Source organism: Mustela nivalis (assembly GCF_964662115.1).
Source record: "Mustela nivalis genome assembly, chromosome: 11".
Classification (NCBI taxonomy): domain Eukaryota; kingdom Metazoa; phylum Chordata; class Mammalia; order Carnivora; family Mustelidae; genus Mustela; species Mustela nivalis.
In genome coordinates, this window is record NC_139030.1 from 85,288,133 (window position 1) to 85,302,448 (window position 14,316).

Consider the following 14,316-nt stretch of genomic DNA (forward strand, 5'->3'; position numbering starts at 1 on the left):
AAGATCTCCCAAAGGACGGAGTCAGGGTGGTGGGAGGTGGCCAGGGCCCCTCCCCTCCCAGCACGAGTCCCCCACACACACTCCCGGACTTGGAGAGGATGAGGCACCAGTTTAGGTCTGCCCCACCTGCCAGGGGAGTAAGAGACAGACACCACGCAGGCCTCGGGTGGGGAGAACCCCCATTCCGCCAAAAGCCAGGCTAGGAGCAGATGGAGCTGGCAAAGTGGAAAACAGGCTGGGGCCGGGCTGGGCAGGAACTGAGAAAAGCAGCCACTGGTGACCCAGTATCAGGCCCGTGGCTCTCGGTCCCTGAGCCCACCACCATCGTCCCACAGCCCAGCCAGAATCCTGCACCCTTCCTTTTGGAATCCTTACACTCGGAGCTCGAGCCAGGCCCAGTGAAGAGGAACAGGAAGGCGGGCGAGCCCTCAGTGCTGGAGCAGGGGTGAAGGCAGGGGCCAGACAGGCTGGGAGCCTTGGGGGCTTTCCTCCCAAGCAGAGCGGACGCAAGAGGCTAAAGGCAGTGGGAGGGGGAGATTTACCAGGGCTCCAGATTCATTATTCATGAGCCCGCAGCAACGACTCCAATTTAAATGCTAATGTGGGGGGGCCTGACTCAGCTACCCGCCCCCTCCGCCCTCACCCCCAGCCCAGGCACAAGCGGGAGTCCGTGCTGGCTCCAAGGTCCACCCGGGTTTATTAGGGACCGGAGAGGGAGGCCAGGAGTCCCCCAGCCACCCACGTTGCGCCTGGCACGTGAAGATCCTGCCTGCCTTCCTCTGGTCCTTTTGGACAGAGGCCGACCCTGCAGGAAGGAGCCTCGAGGGAAGCAGGTAGGAGTTGGGAGTTGGGGGGGTGCCTTCTGGGAGTCCCCCTCAGAGGATGATCTGGTTGGTGAAGCTGCGGCTCAGCTCCTTGTGTGGCAGAACAATCGAGTTCAGGATGAGCACCTCAGCAGGGATCCGGACGCGGCAGCCTGCAACCCGGAACGAGAGCACCCAGAGGAGGAAGCCCCCCCCCTAAGAAGCCGTGGGGAGGGGAGGCCAGAGGCAAGGAGCTGGGGCCATGGCCATCCGGGAGGCATCCCTCCCTGCCCATCTGCGCCCTGGCCTCAGACTCCCAGTGACTCAACAGGGCCTGGCACACAGCAAGCACTTTGTAAATGTTTGCTAAAGGAATAAACATAAGCATACGTACACATGCACGCACACGTACACGTACACACACACACACACACACACACACACACACGTGTGTCCCATCCCCACAGGGCAAGGCCAGCACCTGTGGAGGTTTTCCCCAGCCCTAGTCCCCGAGGAAGCCATACCTAGGATGGTGATGGCAGGCAGCAGCTTCCCGTCCTTGAAGAGGCTCTCACTGTCCATATGCGCTCGGGGGTCGTTGGGATTGGGGTCATTGGGAGTACCCTCCACACGGGCCCAGCGCCCCACAGTGCTCCCCCAGCCCACAATGGTGTGCAGGACACACGTGTGCTCCTGCCAAACACGACAGTGTGCGGTGAGGGAGGAGAAGGGCCCAGATGCTGAGCCCACGGGGGCCACCCCCTCCCAGCCAGCCACCGGGTGCCTACCTGCAGCGTGGCCCCATGGAGGACAATGCTCTCTCGGAGCCGCACGCCCTCGCCCACGGTCACCCCCTCCCCGATGGAGACATTGGGACCCAGCTGTGGAGAGGAACAGATCCCATAAGCCCTGAGGGCCTTGGAGAAACCAGAATCCAGCCCCTTCTAGAACAGGTAAGAGGGAAGGGACCTGCTTGAGCCTGCACAATGGGTGGCCACAAAGCAGAGCCCCACCTTCTGAGCTCAGAAGTTCTCTGCGTCATCCCACCCATCCTGCCAGCCTGGCCCCCCACTTACCACGGCTGATGGGGCCACCTTAGCTGTGGGGTGGATGTAAACGTTTCCTAGAAGCAGAAGAGAAGACCTGGGGGCAGCTACCCCACACCATACCTGGTTGTGGGGGGGCGGGGCAGGGACTGGGGCTTCACCTCTGAATCTGAGGTCAGGAGTCCTGGCTCAGAGGGCACAGGGGGCTGGGGTTGGAGGCAAAGATGAGGAAGGGAGCAGGGGGACATACCTCGGATTCGTGGACCCCCAGGAGTGTGCTTGGCCAGGCGTTCTGGGTGAGTGAGCTGGTACTGACCCAGGTAGAGGCGGGAGGCATAGAGGGCTGAGCTGGGGGAGCCACAAAGGGGGATGGAGGATTCAGGGGCCAGCAGGTGCCTACCCCCCACAAATCTCAGCTCCCAGGTGCCCCAGCCACCTCATGAGGCATACCCTGCGGACTTGATCTGGCTCCAGATCCCATCAGTGAGGTGCACATAGATCTGGCCCTGCCCAGCCAGGGCGGAGAACACGTCCTGCTCTAGGCGGATGGTGCCTGCCCCTGGCCACAGGCCTGAGGAGTCCTCCCTGGCAGAGAGGAGACGCGGACATCAGCTCCCCAGCTGAGCCCGCCCAGGAGGCCAACGCGGTGTCTCAGGGATAATGATCCCAGGGAATCCCACTCTCCAGGCCTGGCTAGATCTTCTCCAAAGGGACGCTCATGTCCCAGGAAGCACTGCCAGTACCCTCCTTACCCACATCATCCTCCCACCCCCACCTGGGGTGCGATCCCAGGGGACCCCCCAGGCATGGACCGATCCCCCCATCTCTGCCCCAGGCCCAGGGAGTTCGCCCGGGTGTAGCTTCCCCCCCATTTCCCTCTCCTCCCCATCCACTCCTCCAAACCCCACCTCGGGTCACCCTCCCTCTCACAGGATGGAATGAAACACAGACACTCACCCCAGAGGAAGACAGCTGGTGAGGGCAGAGACAGTCACAGAAAGAGAGGGAGAGAGAGAGATGGTAGAGATGCCAACTTAGCAGAAACAGACAGAGGCCAGAAGAGATGGAGAGAGAAGCAGAGATGGATGGGAGTGAGTGGAGCATGAGACAGGGAGCCGGTGGGGAGGAGGGAGTGAAGGCCAGGACCCGCGGGGACAAGGACTGGGCGGGGGCCCCTATCAGGTCCGGGGCCTTACAGGGATGACCTGGGGAGGGGATTGTGGCCAGCAGGGCTCTATGTGGTATGCGCTGAGGGGAGCCTCAGCCTGACAGTGAGTGAGTGTGTGTGTGTGTGTCTCTCTCTCTCTGCATGTCTCTGCACCCAAGCGTGTGTGCGCCCAAGTGTGCGTGTTGCCGTCTGTTCCAAAAGACATCTCCGGGACACTCAGGGCTGGAGAGAAATGGACCAGAAGGGGAGTGGGCAGGCAGTGACAGAGGAGGAACTGGGATGGATAAGGAAGAGGGACAGAATGAGGTTAGAAGGGGAGGGGACTGGGAAGGCTTGGCTAGGAATGACAAGTGGAAAGGAAAAGGGAGGAGGAAGGTGAGCAGGTGAAGAGCCTGCAGAGCCTGGGGGTGGGGGTGTGCTCTGTGACTGGGGGACTTGGGGTTACAGGGCCATGGGGCCCGCCTCACAGTTGCCCATCCTGCTGGTTACGCTGGAAGACATCCCGAAGGGGCTTCAGGGCTTCCGGGGAGAAGAGGTAGATGCCACAGTTGATGACGTCACTAACAAAGGTGCTGGGTTTCTCCACATAGTGCAGGACCTGAGGACAGAGCAGGTTGGGTCCAGCAGAGGGGCCCCCTCCCCAGCCCTCCACCCTCCACTTCTGCCACCATCCCCTAAGACCTACTCACCACCAGCTACTCCCTGCTGCTAGGATGGTCTTCCTAAAATGCAGAGTCCCTGCCCTTCACCTTCAGGACAAATCCCAATGGCATGCCTTTTCCCTCCTCATTGTCCCCACCTCCCAGCACCCCCAGCACACAATTCACTGCCCTTGCATGCCTGTGCCTGGAATGCCCTTTCTCAGCAATTCATCTGGAAAACTCAGCTTTCAAAACCCGGTTGACCTTGCCACTTCCTCCGTGAACCTGTGTTTGTCCCGCACTATGCAGACCTTCTCAGGTCTGGGCACCCCTGGCTTCTGGCCACACGTCACTGTGGCCCTTGTGTCATTTGCCATGGTTGATTTCTGACTGTCCTTCCCACTGTGTGTGTGTGTTTGGCGGGGCAGGGGGGGTGTTCCTGAGTGGCAGGGATTCTATTTCTTTGGCTCTGTTTCTTTCATATCTAGCTAGTGCCTAGTAGAAAACTTAAAAAAAAAAAAAATTGCACATATCTATGTGTGCGTGCCTGTTTTTCCTTTTAAAAATTTATTTTTAAAAGATTTTATTTATTTATTTGACTGACAGAGATCACAAATAGACAGAGAGGCAGGCAGAGAGAGAGAGAAAAGCAGGCCCCCTGCCAAGCAGAGAGCCCGATGCAGGGCTCCATCCCAGGACTTGGGATCATGACCTGAGCTGAAGGCAGAGGATTTAACCCACTGAGCCACCCAGGTGCTCCCTAAAATTTTATTTATTTATTTGTCAGAGAGAGAGAGAGAGAGATGGCACAATCAGAAGGAGCAGCAGGCAGAGGGAGAAGCAGACTCCCTGCTGAGCAAGGAGCCTGGTGTGGGACTCGATCTCAGAACCCTGGGATCATGACCTGAGCCGCAGGCAGCCGCTTAACCGACTGAGCCCACCAGGGCCCCTGTGTGTGCCTGTTTTAAGTGTATTTTTGATACTAATGCTTGAACAAATAAGAGGGCTGTATGAAAGTGGAGCTCAGGGTAGGGAGTTTCACAAACTAGGACTGAGACCCTCTACCTGGCCATCCCACTCGCACCTCGGGAATGCCAGAGGCCCCATACTGTTTCCTGCCTCTGTGCCCTTGCATAGCCTATTCCCTCCACCAGCAACGCCTTCCTGTCTCCTTCATCTCCATGAATTTAACCCAACTCTGACCCTGCCTCCTCCAGGGAGCTCTCCCTGCCCCCACCCAGGCAAGGCTGGGGTGCGCCTCCTTTCATGTTCCCACAGAACACCGCACGGAACACCATACAGCCGTTGGGGTGCTGCACCCATGGAAATTAACTCTTAGTCTCTGCTCTTTGTCAGTCTCCCTAGAATGGAAGATGAACGGCCAAGGGTATGCCCCACCTGATTGACAGCACTGGAGCCCACCCAATAGCATTCTAGCATTCTCTAGAGGCAGAGGGGAGCGGACATGATGATACAGAGTAAGAACCCAGCCAGCCCTGTCTCTGCTCTCACCTCGTGTGTCTGTGGGTTCTCTACAATACAGCCATAGTTGAGGGACTGTGTCCTGTTAGCCTGAAAGACAGACACACCAAAACAATGACCCGCCAGCTCCAGGGCGGTGAGGTCTGTTTTCTCTTTTTTTCTTTCTCTCCCCTGTAGCACCTGGCACGTATTTCCGACACTGACAGGCCTTCAGCGGGGGAGAACTGACAGCGGCCCTCCCCCTCCTTCCTTCTGAGCAGCCAAAGGGCTCAGGTCTCTTCCGCCACCACCTCCTCTGCTACTTGCTGGGATTTCTGGCACATTCCCCTGTTGATGCCCATTCCCTCTAGCTCTCTGGGCTGCCTCTGCCTCTTCGACACACTGCATTCCAGGAACTTCTCTGGATCACCCCCCTTTACCCCCTCCAGCCCTCCCGGCCCCCTCACCGTGGTGCCAAGGAGCAAGAAAGGGTGAGGCTGGTGTCTATAGGAATCCAACATAGCAGTCAAGGGGAAGTCGGAGCAGACATCAGCGTTGAGCACAAAGAAGGCCTCAGGGCCCCCGGCCAGGATCTGGTCCCGGAAATGGTAGAGACCACCTCCTGTGCCCAGGGGCACAAATTCCTGCAGGTACCTGTCCCCGGGGACCCCAAAGCCGGCTCAGTGAGATGAGAGGAGGCAGATAGCATGAGCCTGGGCACCTGACTCCTCCTGCTCCCAGAAATACACCTGCCTGAGGCCAATATCCTCAAGGATTTAGAGATTCCCAAATAAGACCCCTCCTAATCTATAAGGGCAAAGTCTGCCAAATGCTGACTCAACCCACTCACAAGAACTCTGAGGCCTTGGGCACTGCTCCCACTCCCCATATGCCCCATAGCCCCCATACCGCACAGACACCTGATGGGGAGGTTAAACTCCTGCTGAGCAGCCTCTAGAAATCGGGTAAGGGCCTCGTCAGGCTGGTAGAAGCCAATGAGCAGAATCTCCTGCATCCCAGGGACCTGAGAACAAGGGAAGAGGTTGGGAGGAAAAAAGAACATATCCGATAGGACAGAATACAGGCCCAGGAGTCCAGAGGCCAGAGCTTTGGTCTCAGCTGTGGGGCCCCTACGCACTCACTTTACCACTCTGGTCTGTGTTCTCCTCCAGACAAAAAGAAACCTAGAGGAAGTCTGTCCCTGTTCTTTCAATCTTATATGATTCTCTTGTTTGCCCACCCCATCCCCGCATCTGAGGATCACCCTAGCTTTGAAAGATCCTGCCTACCAAGCTGCATGGAAAGATCATCCATTCATTTTCTCCCATATTTATTATCTGTCAGTCTGAGCTTGAGATCAGTGTGAGATAAGGGTACCATTTATCAAGTGCCTACATTGCACTAAGCACTTCACCACATCATCTCTTAAGTCCTGCCATCCCCCCAAAGTAGTCTTAATCACCCCATTCGACCAGTAAGAAAACTAAGGCTCAGAAAGGGTGAGGAATTTACTCAAGTCCTTAGAGCAGGCAGAGACTGGATTCAGGTAAAACCTTGCCTGTCCTGATGCCAAAAGCAATAAAGAAATTAGCTCCACAGTGAGCAAGGGTTTGAGTTCCATGCTTTGCTATCATTCAGGTTCCTTGGACCATAGCTTTAAATGGTCTCGAAGATTCCTGCCTGATCTTGCATTCCATGCTTTAAAAATAGGAGTGAAGTCTGAACAAGAAGAGGCCAGATGAGAAACCAGATTAGCGAAGAGAGCAGGGCAGCTGCACTGCACAGCCCCGAGGGACACCATTCACACTGTCATTTATAAATGGTAGTCCCTGGAGTTAGGCCTGGTCCGAACACGACGTGGTTGGAGGGGGAATAGAGCATGAAGATGAACAGGAAGCTAGGTGGGAGGGGGAACCTCTGGGGTTACCTGGGCACAGGCCTCAATGTGATGCTGGATCATAGGTACCCCCGCTACTGGAAACAGGGGTTTGGGCACCTCAAAAGACAAAGGCCTGAAGCGGGTCCCTGTGAGAGAAGAGAGAAGCACATTTTAGCTTCCTGCTTCCCTCTTCCTCCTTTCCCCAGTCAGTCCAGCCCAACCTCCCTACCCCTTTCCCTGGGTTCCTCACCCTTTTGAGGGCCTCCAATCAGGATCACAGCTTTGAGCATGATGGCAACTGCTACCTAAACTTCAAATCCCAACAGAGAAATCCAGCTCAGATCTCACACCCCAGCCCAAGAACCCCACTCACATCCCAAGCAAACCCCAAACCCCAAATAGCAACACTTAGCCCTCTCACAGGATGTAAATCCGAAATTCAATAGAGTCCCTCCTTGGACACATCTCACAAATCCCATACATCTGAAACCCCAACCCAGATTCCAACCAGCCCTAAAACCCCACAGTGATTTCTGCTAAATCCTGAAATCCACACCCCATCATTTGATCCATCAGACTTCCTTCTGGCCATAAACACATTCAGCAAACTCAGAAACTCAGCAACAGACCTTAGACCCCAAACCCACTGATTCCCAACTGTTCCATTCTTATGCTACAGATGTTAAGCCCCAGATCCCAACAGTGAACCCTGAATACTGAATCTCAAATCCTGAGTGAGCCCCACATATTTAACTGCAATCCTAAGAATGAATCCTAAGTAATAACGTATCTGGTGAGTCCCAAGTCCAAGCAAAAAACCCCCTATATGCTGAATTTGAATCCTAAAACTAACCTTTAAGTGATGAACCCTGAATCAAAAGACAGATTCCCTTGGCATCTCAAACACGGAATCTATCTCCCCCTGGGTCCCAATACTGGAGACAAGTCTGAAACTCGAGTCGAAGCAATGATTGCTGACCCTCTGAACGCCACAACCGACTCTGTCTAATAAACCCTAGCCTTGCGTAGCCAGGGGATTGTGGGACCAACACAAGAGCAGACCTCCGAAGGGCCAGCCGGGACCTCCGAGCAGCCCTCCGTGTAGGGGCCGTCCCCTGCCCTCTACCCCTTTCGCCACCCCTCCATCAGCAACCTTTACCACTAGCTCCCTTTATTCCAGCTCTGTCGCCCGCTACTGCTTGCTCCTTCCGCGCACGTGTCTTCTCGCGACTCGCGAGAACTCTTTCGCGGAGTATGCCGGGAATAGTAGTTCTTACGATTCCGTCGTTTCCCACAGCCCTCTCCTCTATCCGCCCCTCCCACCCCCACCCCCCCACGCCCGCTTGTTTCTAACTACAGGAGAGGAGGGAGGTGGGACTTATGGGAGAACAAGGGGCATGGCCAAGGGATCTAGGCGGGGCTAAAGAGAAGAAGGGTGGGGCCTAAGAGGCAGAGGAGGGAAGCTGAGATTAGGACTTTGCACTGTCTGGGAATGGGCCCCAGAGTAGCCGCCAAGGGAGGAGCAGGGTCCCAGGAAGACGCGGGCCTAGAGACGAGAGGAGGTGCGGCCAGCCGTGAAATGGGCGTGGCGAGGGCGCCGACCGCGGCGAGTGGGTGGGGCCTGAGGTAGACGGAAAAAGAGGAGGCGGGGTCATGAGCTCTTGGCGCGGTCCCGCGGGGAAATGAAGGAGCTCCGTAGGGTGAGAGAAAGCCTATCTCAGATTTGCAGTCTGTAACGTAAAGCACGAAACCAGGTACTCTCCAAACATTCCCACCCCCACATGCTGTGACCTTAGTGTGTGGGTCTGGAGTAAGCGTGGGTGCGAGTTCAGGGAAGAAGAAACGGCGTCCCTAAAGACCAGAACACGCGGAGGGTCAGAAAGAGCAGTTTTATTAAGCAAGATTGGGGGGGGGGTCGTCGGTCCCACGCACCCCAGGGCTTGGAGCCAGGGCGTAAGATCCGAGCGTTTCTTTCAGGCCACGTCCACGCGAGCAAAGCTCTGGTCCATGCCCAGGCTGTTCTCCACGTACACCTCGTACTTGCCGCTGTCCTGGGCCGTGGCCCGGCGAATGGTCAGCGTCGTGGTGGTACTGCCGATCTCGAAGAACACCCTGGCAGGGAGAGGGGGAGCGGGGAGGGCGGGCGGCGGTCAGGTTACAGGCGCCCGGGGCCAGGCTGGTTAGCCAGCTCTGGTCCTCGCTTCGCGTTCCCCGCTCCCGGCCCACTCCCGCCGGGGTTCTGGGCCCTCTTCCGCCCCAGCGGCAGGACCCCGCCCTCGCCTGTCATCCTCCTCGATGTCCTCCCCGTCCTTGGTCCAGCCGACGTCAGGCGCAGGCTCGCCCATGATCTCCGCGGTCAGCGTCACGGTGGCGCCTTTGCGTGCCTTAGTGTTATCCGGTCCCTTTTGAATCTTCGCAGGGACTAGAAGAAGGGAAAGGGCATGCGACCCGGGGAGGGTCCTTAGGGGTGAGGCGGAGCAGGGGCATCACGTCCCCAGATAATACCCGGCCCTAAATATGAGATATATTTAAGCCCGTAGTGGGACGTTGAACAAGTCTACCCTCTTTGGGGCTTCATTTCCTCCGCTGTTAAACCGGACTAATAGCTGGCCCTGCTCCTGCCCACGGTGGGATGGGGGAATGAAAAGAAATACGCTGAGTGAAAGATCGGGAGCGTTTACACATCTCAGTGCCTTGGATGGACATAGTTCCGAGCAGTGAACACTGCCCTGGGGCGGAGCCAGAAGACCTGGGCCCTAACCCTGGCTCTGCCTCTGGCTCGCTGTGACCTTGGGGCGCTGGAGTGGAGTGACTAGAGCCCAAAGCGGACTTCTCGGTCTGGGGCGGGGGCGGGTGAGGGCGGGATCTTGAGGCAGGAAGGGCTAGCTAGCCCGCGCGCCGCTGCGCCCCAGGCTGTGTCCTCAACCCCATCGGGACTCGGCCAGGCCCAGCGGTAGGCGCTCGCTGGAGGAACCCGGCTGCGGCGCCGGGAGGCGGTGATGCTCTTCGCGGTGGCGCCGCACGGGGAACGCGCGTACCTTCCACGAGGATGCGCGCCGAGTCAGAGCACTGGCCGAAGGGGTTGGTTACGTTGATGCTGTACTGGCCCAGGTCTGCCAGCTCGCCGTCGCGCACCACCAGGGCGACCACGTCAGGGTCCTCGAAGACGTAACGATACTTGGGCCCGTCGCGCAGCTCCTTGCCGTCTTTGCTCCAGCGGATGAAGGGGTCCGGAAAAGCCGAAATGCGGCAAGTCAGCTTGGCCGCGCTGCCCTCGATCAGCACCACGTCCTTCAGCGGCTCCAGCACTCGTGGCGGCCCCTTCTCGCGAAGCTCCTTCCGGGACCTATCCGAGAGCCGGGTCAGGGCCCAGAGCTCCCACGACGCGGATCTGGACCGCCGTACCGAATCCCCTGCCCCCACCCCCTCGGCCCGCTAGAACTTCAATTGAGCGGGTGGGTAGGGAGGGGGGGTGCTGTTCTTGAACTGTTACCCTGATGAAATGATTTGATCTTGTCGGCCACCTTTCCACACCTCGTCAAACTCTCTTCCCTAAGTCCAGTGACCCCAGCAGTCCATAAGACTGCTCAGCTCCCCCCCACGCCCACGCTGCAGGTCAGGGCGATTTCTGCAGCTCCTGCTCCCCTCCTCCTGAGGGCTCTGGGCTCCCCCTCACCTATGGCCCCGGTAAGAGGCCTGGATGCGAATGGCCGCGCTCTGGACCTGGGGGTCGTTGATATCCAGGGTGCATCCCGGAGGTGGGGCCGCAGCCGCTGTTTTTTTGGTAGAAGTTGCCTTGGACATCTGGGGAGTGCAAAACAAACATGAGGTCTAGGCTGACATAGAGACTTTGACTTTCAGCCTTTCTCCCCTGTCTGTTCAAAACATCCTGGGGATGGGAGTGTCTGGGACTGGTCTGAGAATAGGGACTCACCGTGGGCGGGTCGACCTGGCGGCTTGAGTCCACTAGCTGGATAGCAGGTGAGTCAGAGCCCTTCTGGAAGGCACAGTAGGGGCAGGGGCAGGTGCTCAGCCCAGGGCCCTGGTTTTATACATGGCTCTGCTCCTTGCCTTGTTTGGCCTGGTTGCCCCAAGCCCCCCGGGGACCCCAGCCCCGCCCCCTGACCTAAGCAGGCTCCTTATTTAGCCTGAGGATGTTTAGGATGCTGGCTCAGCCGCTGGGGCAGGCCCGGGGGGAAACCCGAGCAGCTCTGGGGTGCACTTCATGTCAGCACCAGGACAGCTGGGCAGCTGGATGCGGCCCCATCCCCTCCCAGGGCAGGGGGTAACCCTCCCACTCCTGGTATCAGACAAGGGCCCAGGCTGGCAAGAGATTCAGCTCCCTGCTGGGGCGGCTTTGCACTCTGGTCAGTCCCCAGACAGTTGGACAACATGCCATTCCCAGGACACTGTTGGTTAAAGGGTGCAAGTGTTTGTGGGGGTGTCCCCGAATGAAGCCAGAGTAGCACGGACAGGGGAGGGACTTCACTGTCCATCCAGCCAATTATGAGAGGGCAGTGTGGCTGTTAAGACCAATTCGGAAGCACTCCCCAGGCTCTGGGAGTCTAGGATTGCCATTTCTGCACTGTGCCCCCTGGCGGTAAAGAGAGATCAACCTAGAGGGAACGGTAAAGATTTTTGAGAACAGCATCTCCCCGTTACTGCCGTTACTGCCGCAGTCCCGCTCACTTCCCTCCATGTGACATGATACGTCTGACCGGGCTGGGTCTGACTGTTGCTGGAGACCGGCATTAATAATGACTCCCGAGTTCGAGATTTGCCCAAGCCCCAAAAAGCATGCACAGAAGCATCAGGCAGCATAAGAAAAGGGGTTCAGTTTACCCCTCTGGGACTTGCCTGGAGCCCAGGCTACCCAACCCAGGACACCAGATAGAGCATTGCTTCCATACATTGTAACTGCCCGCCCAGGTGGGGAGTGCTGTCACCTTTTGATCAGAGGAATTCTGACACAGCTCTGCTGACATAAATTACCTTTGCTCCTCCGGGTTTGGAACAAGCAGTTCACATGCCATTTTCAATGGAGATGGGAAAGGAGCTCAAGATCAGAATGGGGATGGGAGAGGAATTTTACCATTTATCAAGATATGAGTTCAGGCACCTCATTTTTATATGAAAACACTTGTGGTGAGTAGGGGATTAAAGATTCTCACAGGTAAACTGTGTATCTTCATCACTAAAATGACAGGTGGGCAAGACCCCTCTCTAGTCCCTTCCAGCTGACTTGAACATCCTGTTATTTTATGATGATGGGGCTTGCCTCTTCCCCAGGATCCTGAGACGCCAAAGAGGCCAGGCTGGGCGAGGATGGGCAAAAGGTTGTTCAGGCCACAGCCAAGGGGCCCTCAGACTCAATCAGCAACACACCAGCGCTAGCCCTCTTGGCTCATGGTAGGAGGAGAATTTATTCCTTCCACTTTGCCAAGAACAGAGTTTCCAAGCTGGGGAGATGTGGGAAACAGCGTCCCCCTGGACACAAGGAGAACTGGCTCCACCCTCCCCTCCACCTCTACTCAGGGCATCTCAGTTGTAGGACCCTGTGAGCATGCTGTGGTTCTGCAGGGGAGCAGCTGGAGGCAAGGGCACTCAGCACCCATCAGACTCCTAGCAGGCCATAGGGACAGGAACGTCCAGGTTGATGTGTCCCGTGGCTCTAGGAAGATGCTTGTCTGTGGCCCCACCTCAGCAGACTCACCGACCAGAGAGAGCGTCATGCAGCTGGTGGCCCGTGTGCCCTAACACAAAAGCATGCATGAGAGGCTGTCCTGGTTTCTTCTGTGGCCCTTCACACCGTCATCACAATCTCGCCAGTCATCATGACGAAACCCCTTCCGTGCTGGCTTGTCTCCTGGGCAGAGTGAAGGAGGCAGTGCCAGTCTTGGGGTGTGGGCTGGTGCATTGCAGAGCCTAGCATCCTCCAAGTTGCAATGACAGAATATGCATAAGGAGGGAGGGGACCACCAGAGTCTGGTTAAATGGTAGCGGTGGAGTCCTGCTGGGACTCCAGAAACTTCAGTAGAGTCAGAAGTCCCTTCTCCCTCTAAGAATAAGGGAGACGTGGGGCCCCGGAGGCTCAGGGTCAGGAGCCACAGTCTGAAGGTGTTAGCTGTTATAGCTCAGCTCTCCCTGGTCCAAAGAAGGCCGAAATGCCCCTGTCCCAGTACCCCCAGCACCCCGTTCCCCCAGCCATCCCTCCTCATAGACCACACGTAGGTCCTGCAGCTTGCCGTTTTTATTTTCCTTGTGACAGACAGACAGACAGCTGGATGGCTGGGGTGGGGTGGGGTGGGGTGGTCAGGACAACACGGGCAATAGGAATTGGATGGAAGGGAAATTTCATAAAAGTCAATAAATAAATAAATATGAACGGGAAGAAGGGCGAAGGCCACAGAGGGGTGGTGGGGACATCTTGGGGCCAGCACGGAGTGCTCAGAGCTGCCTCCACTGGGCTGGAGGAGGACAGGAGAGCGCTGGCTCCAGCAGTCACCACCTCCAGCCCCCAGCCCTCCAGGTTCTCCTGGGGATGCTGGCAGCTAGCCCACCCACCCACCCCACCTGAGTCCTCTCCTCTCCTTCCCCCACTTTGCTGCCCTTCTTCACATGCTGGCTCCTGCTCCTTAGCCCTGTCTCTGTGTCCTGTCGCTGCTTCACCAACACTCACTTCCAGCCCATGGCCCCAACACCCTGGGCTCCTTCCTTTTCCTCCTCCCCAACTACTCACACCTTTCCCAGTTGGTGCTCCCCCAGAACCTTCCTCAAATCTCCTCTCCCTGTCCCTTGGCCTCTTTTCCTGATCTCTTCCCCATTCCCTTCCTGCCCCCCTTCTGCTTCTCTGCTCCTGCGCCCCCATCCCCACCCAGCCTGGCCCACGGGTCTCCCCCTTTGGCTCTGGCCTGGGTGGCATCGGCAAAGCCTGGGGCCTCTGTCCCTGCGGGTCCGTGAGGTAATAGCCCGGCTGGATGTTGCTGCTGGTGGTGTCCGAAGCCCCCGGCCCGTGTGGCTCGGGATGGGCCCTGGAATGTCCCGCGGCCTCAGCGGAACCCCGAGTGGAAGCCCGAGGCCGGGCTGTGGTCCGAGCCGCTAGGGGCTGCCTGGGTAGGAGCGGAGCAGCACCTTGTGGCGGGTGGCAGCCTCGGCCCGGCGGCGCCGCTGCTCGCCCAAGAATTCCTTGAGCCGGTTGGTGGTGAAGGTGAGAGTCTGGCGGCGCAGCTTCATCAGGTAGGCGTCCTGCAGCCACGGGTGGGCCAAGCAGTCCTGCAGGGAGGGCCGGCTCCTGCCAGGCCCCACCAGGGATGGTGAG

At 57.7% G+C, this 14,316-nt stretch overlaps 3 protein-coding genes across 15 annotated transcripts in view; all 3 read right to left on the minus strand.

Moving 5' to 3' along the window:
• Positions 1 to 674: 674 nt before the first annotated feature.
• Positions 675 to 8,245, minus strand: GMPPA (GDP-mannose pyrophosphorylase A). Of its 8 annotated transcripts, none has more exons than XM_082691514.1 (13): positions 8,158 to 8,245; positions 7,249 to 7,308; positions 7,047 to 7,144; positions 6,040 to 6,143; positions 5,587 to 5,773; positions 5,171 to 5,230; positions 3,485 to 3,615; positions 2,300 to 2,434; positions 2,100 to 2,197; positions 1,880 to 1,926; positions 1,592 to 1,747; positions 1,328 to 1,496; positions 675 to 976 (listed from the first exon to the last, which is right to left on the minus strand). In XM_082691514.1, exons 2-13 carry the CDS (start codon positions 7,286 to 7,288, stop codon positions 876 to 878), a joined length of 1,326 nt encoding a protein of 441 aa, XP_082547640.1. In that variant the 5' UTR covers positions 7,289 to 7,308; positions 8,158 to 8,245; the 3' UTR covers positions 675 to 875. The 8 variants fall into 8 exon arrangements, with proteins under 8 accessions (XP_082547640.1, XP_082547642.1, XP_082547644.1 ...); XM_082691516.1 differs by having other exon boundaries at positions 1,592 to 1,684; positions 8,158 to 8,244; XM_082691518.1 differs by having other exon boundaries at positions 1,592 to 1,684; positions 8,152 to 8,234.
• A 628-nt stretch (positions 8,246 to 8,873) lies between these two features.
• SPEGNB (SPEG neighbor) lies at positions 8,874 to 11,017 on the minus strand. The gene is made up of 5 exons (XM_082689806.1): positions 10,933 to 11,017; positions 10,675 to 10,802; positions 10,037 to 10,344; positions 9,279 to 9,420; positions 8,874 to 9,110 (listed from the first exon to the last, which is right to left on the minus strand). The coding sequence occupies exons 2-5, from the start codon at positions 10,800 to 10,802 to the stop codon at positions 8,972 to 8,974; spliced, it is 717 nt and encodes a 238-aa protein (XP_082545932.1). The 5' UTR covers positions 10,933 to 11,017; the 3' UTR covers positions 8,874 to 8,971.
• Positions 11,018 to 13,233: 2,216 nt separating this feature from the next.
• The window catches only part of SPEG (striated muscle enriched protein kinase), a 55,773-nt gene continuing 54,690 nt past the window's right edge, over positions 13,234 to 14,316 (minus strand). For all 6 annotated transcript variants that reach the window (XM_082690288.1, XM_082690287.1, XM_082690286.1 and 3 more), the window contains one exon: positions 13,234 to 14,289. In XM_082690288.1, the coding sequence (XP_082546414.1) occupies positions 14,097 to 14,289 (193 nt within the window). In that variant the 3' untranslated portion in view covers positions 13,234 to 14,096. The remainder of the gene's footprint in view (positions 14,290 to 14,316) is intronic.

Coding starts and splice junctions, on each gene's coding strand:
- GMPPA (XM_082691514.1), bottom strand. CDS start 7,288: ATGCTCAAAGCTGTGATCCTGATTGGAGGCCCTCAAAAGG. Junction 7,145..7,248: donor GATTGGAGGCCCTCAAAAGG/GTGAGGAACCCA, acceptor CTTCTCTCACAG/GGACCCGCTTCAGGCCTTTG. Junction 3,616..5,170: donor AGAACCCACAGACACACGAG/GTGAGAGCAGAG, acceptor CTCTGTCCTCAG/GTCCTGCACTATGTGGAGAA.
- SPEGNB (XM_082689806.1), bottom strand. CDS start 10,802: ATGTCCAAGGCAACTTCTACCAAAAAAACAGCGGCTGCGGCCCCACCT. Junction 10,345..10,674: donor GCCTCTTACCGGGGCCATAG/GTGAGGGGGAGC, acceptor GCTCTCGGATAG/GTCCCGGAAGGAGCTTCGCG. Junction 9,111..9,278: donor GACATCGAGGAGGATGACAG/GCGAGGGCGGGG, acceptor TCTCCCTGCCAG/GGTGTTCTTCGAGATCGGCA.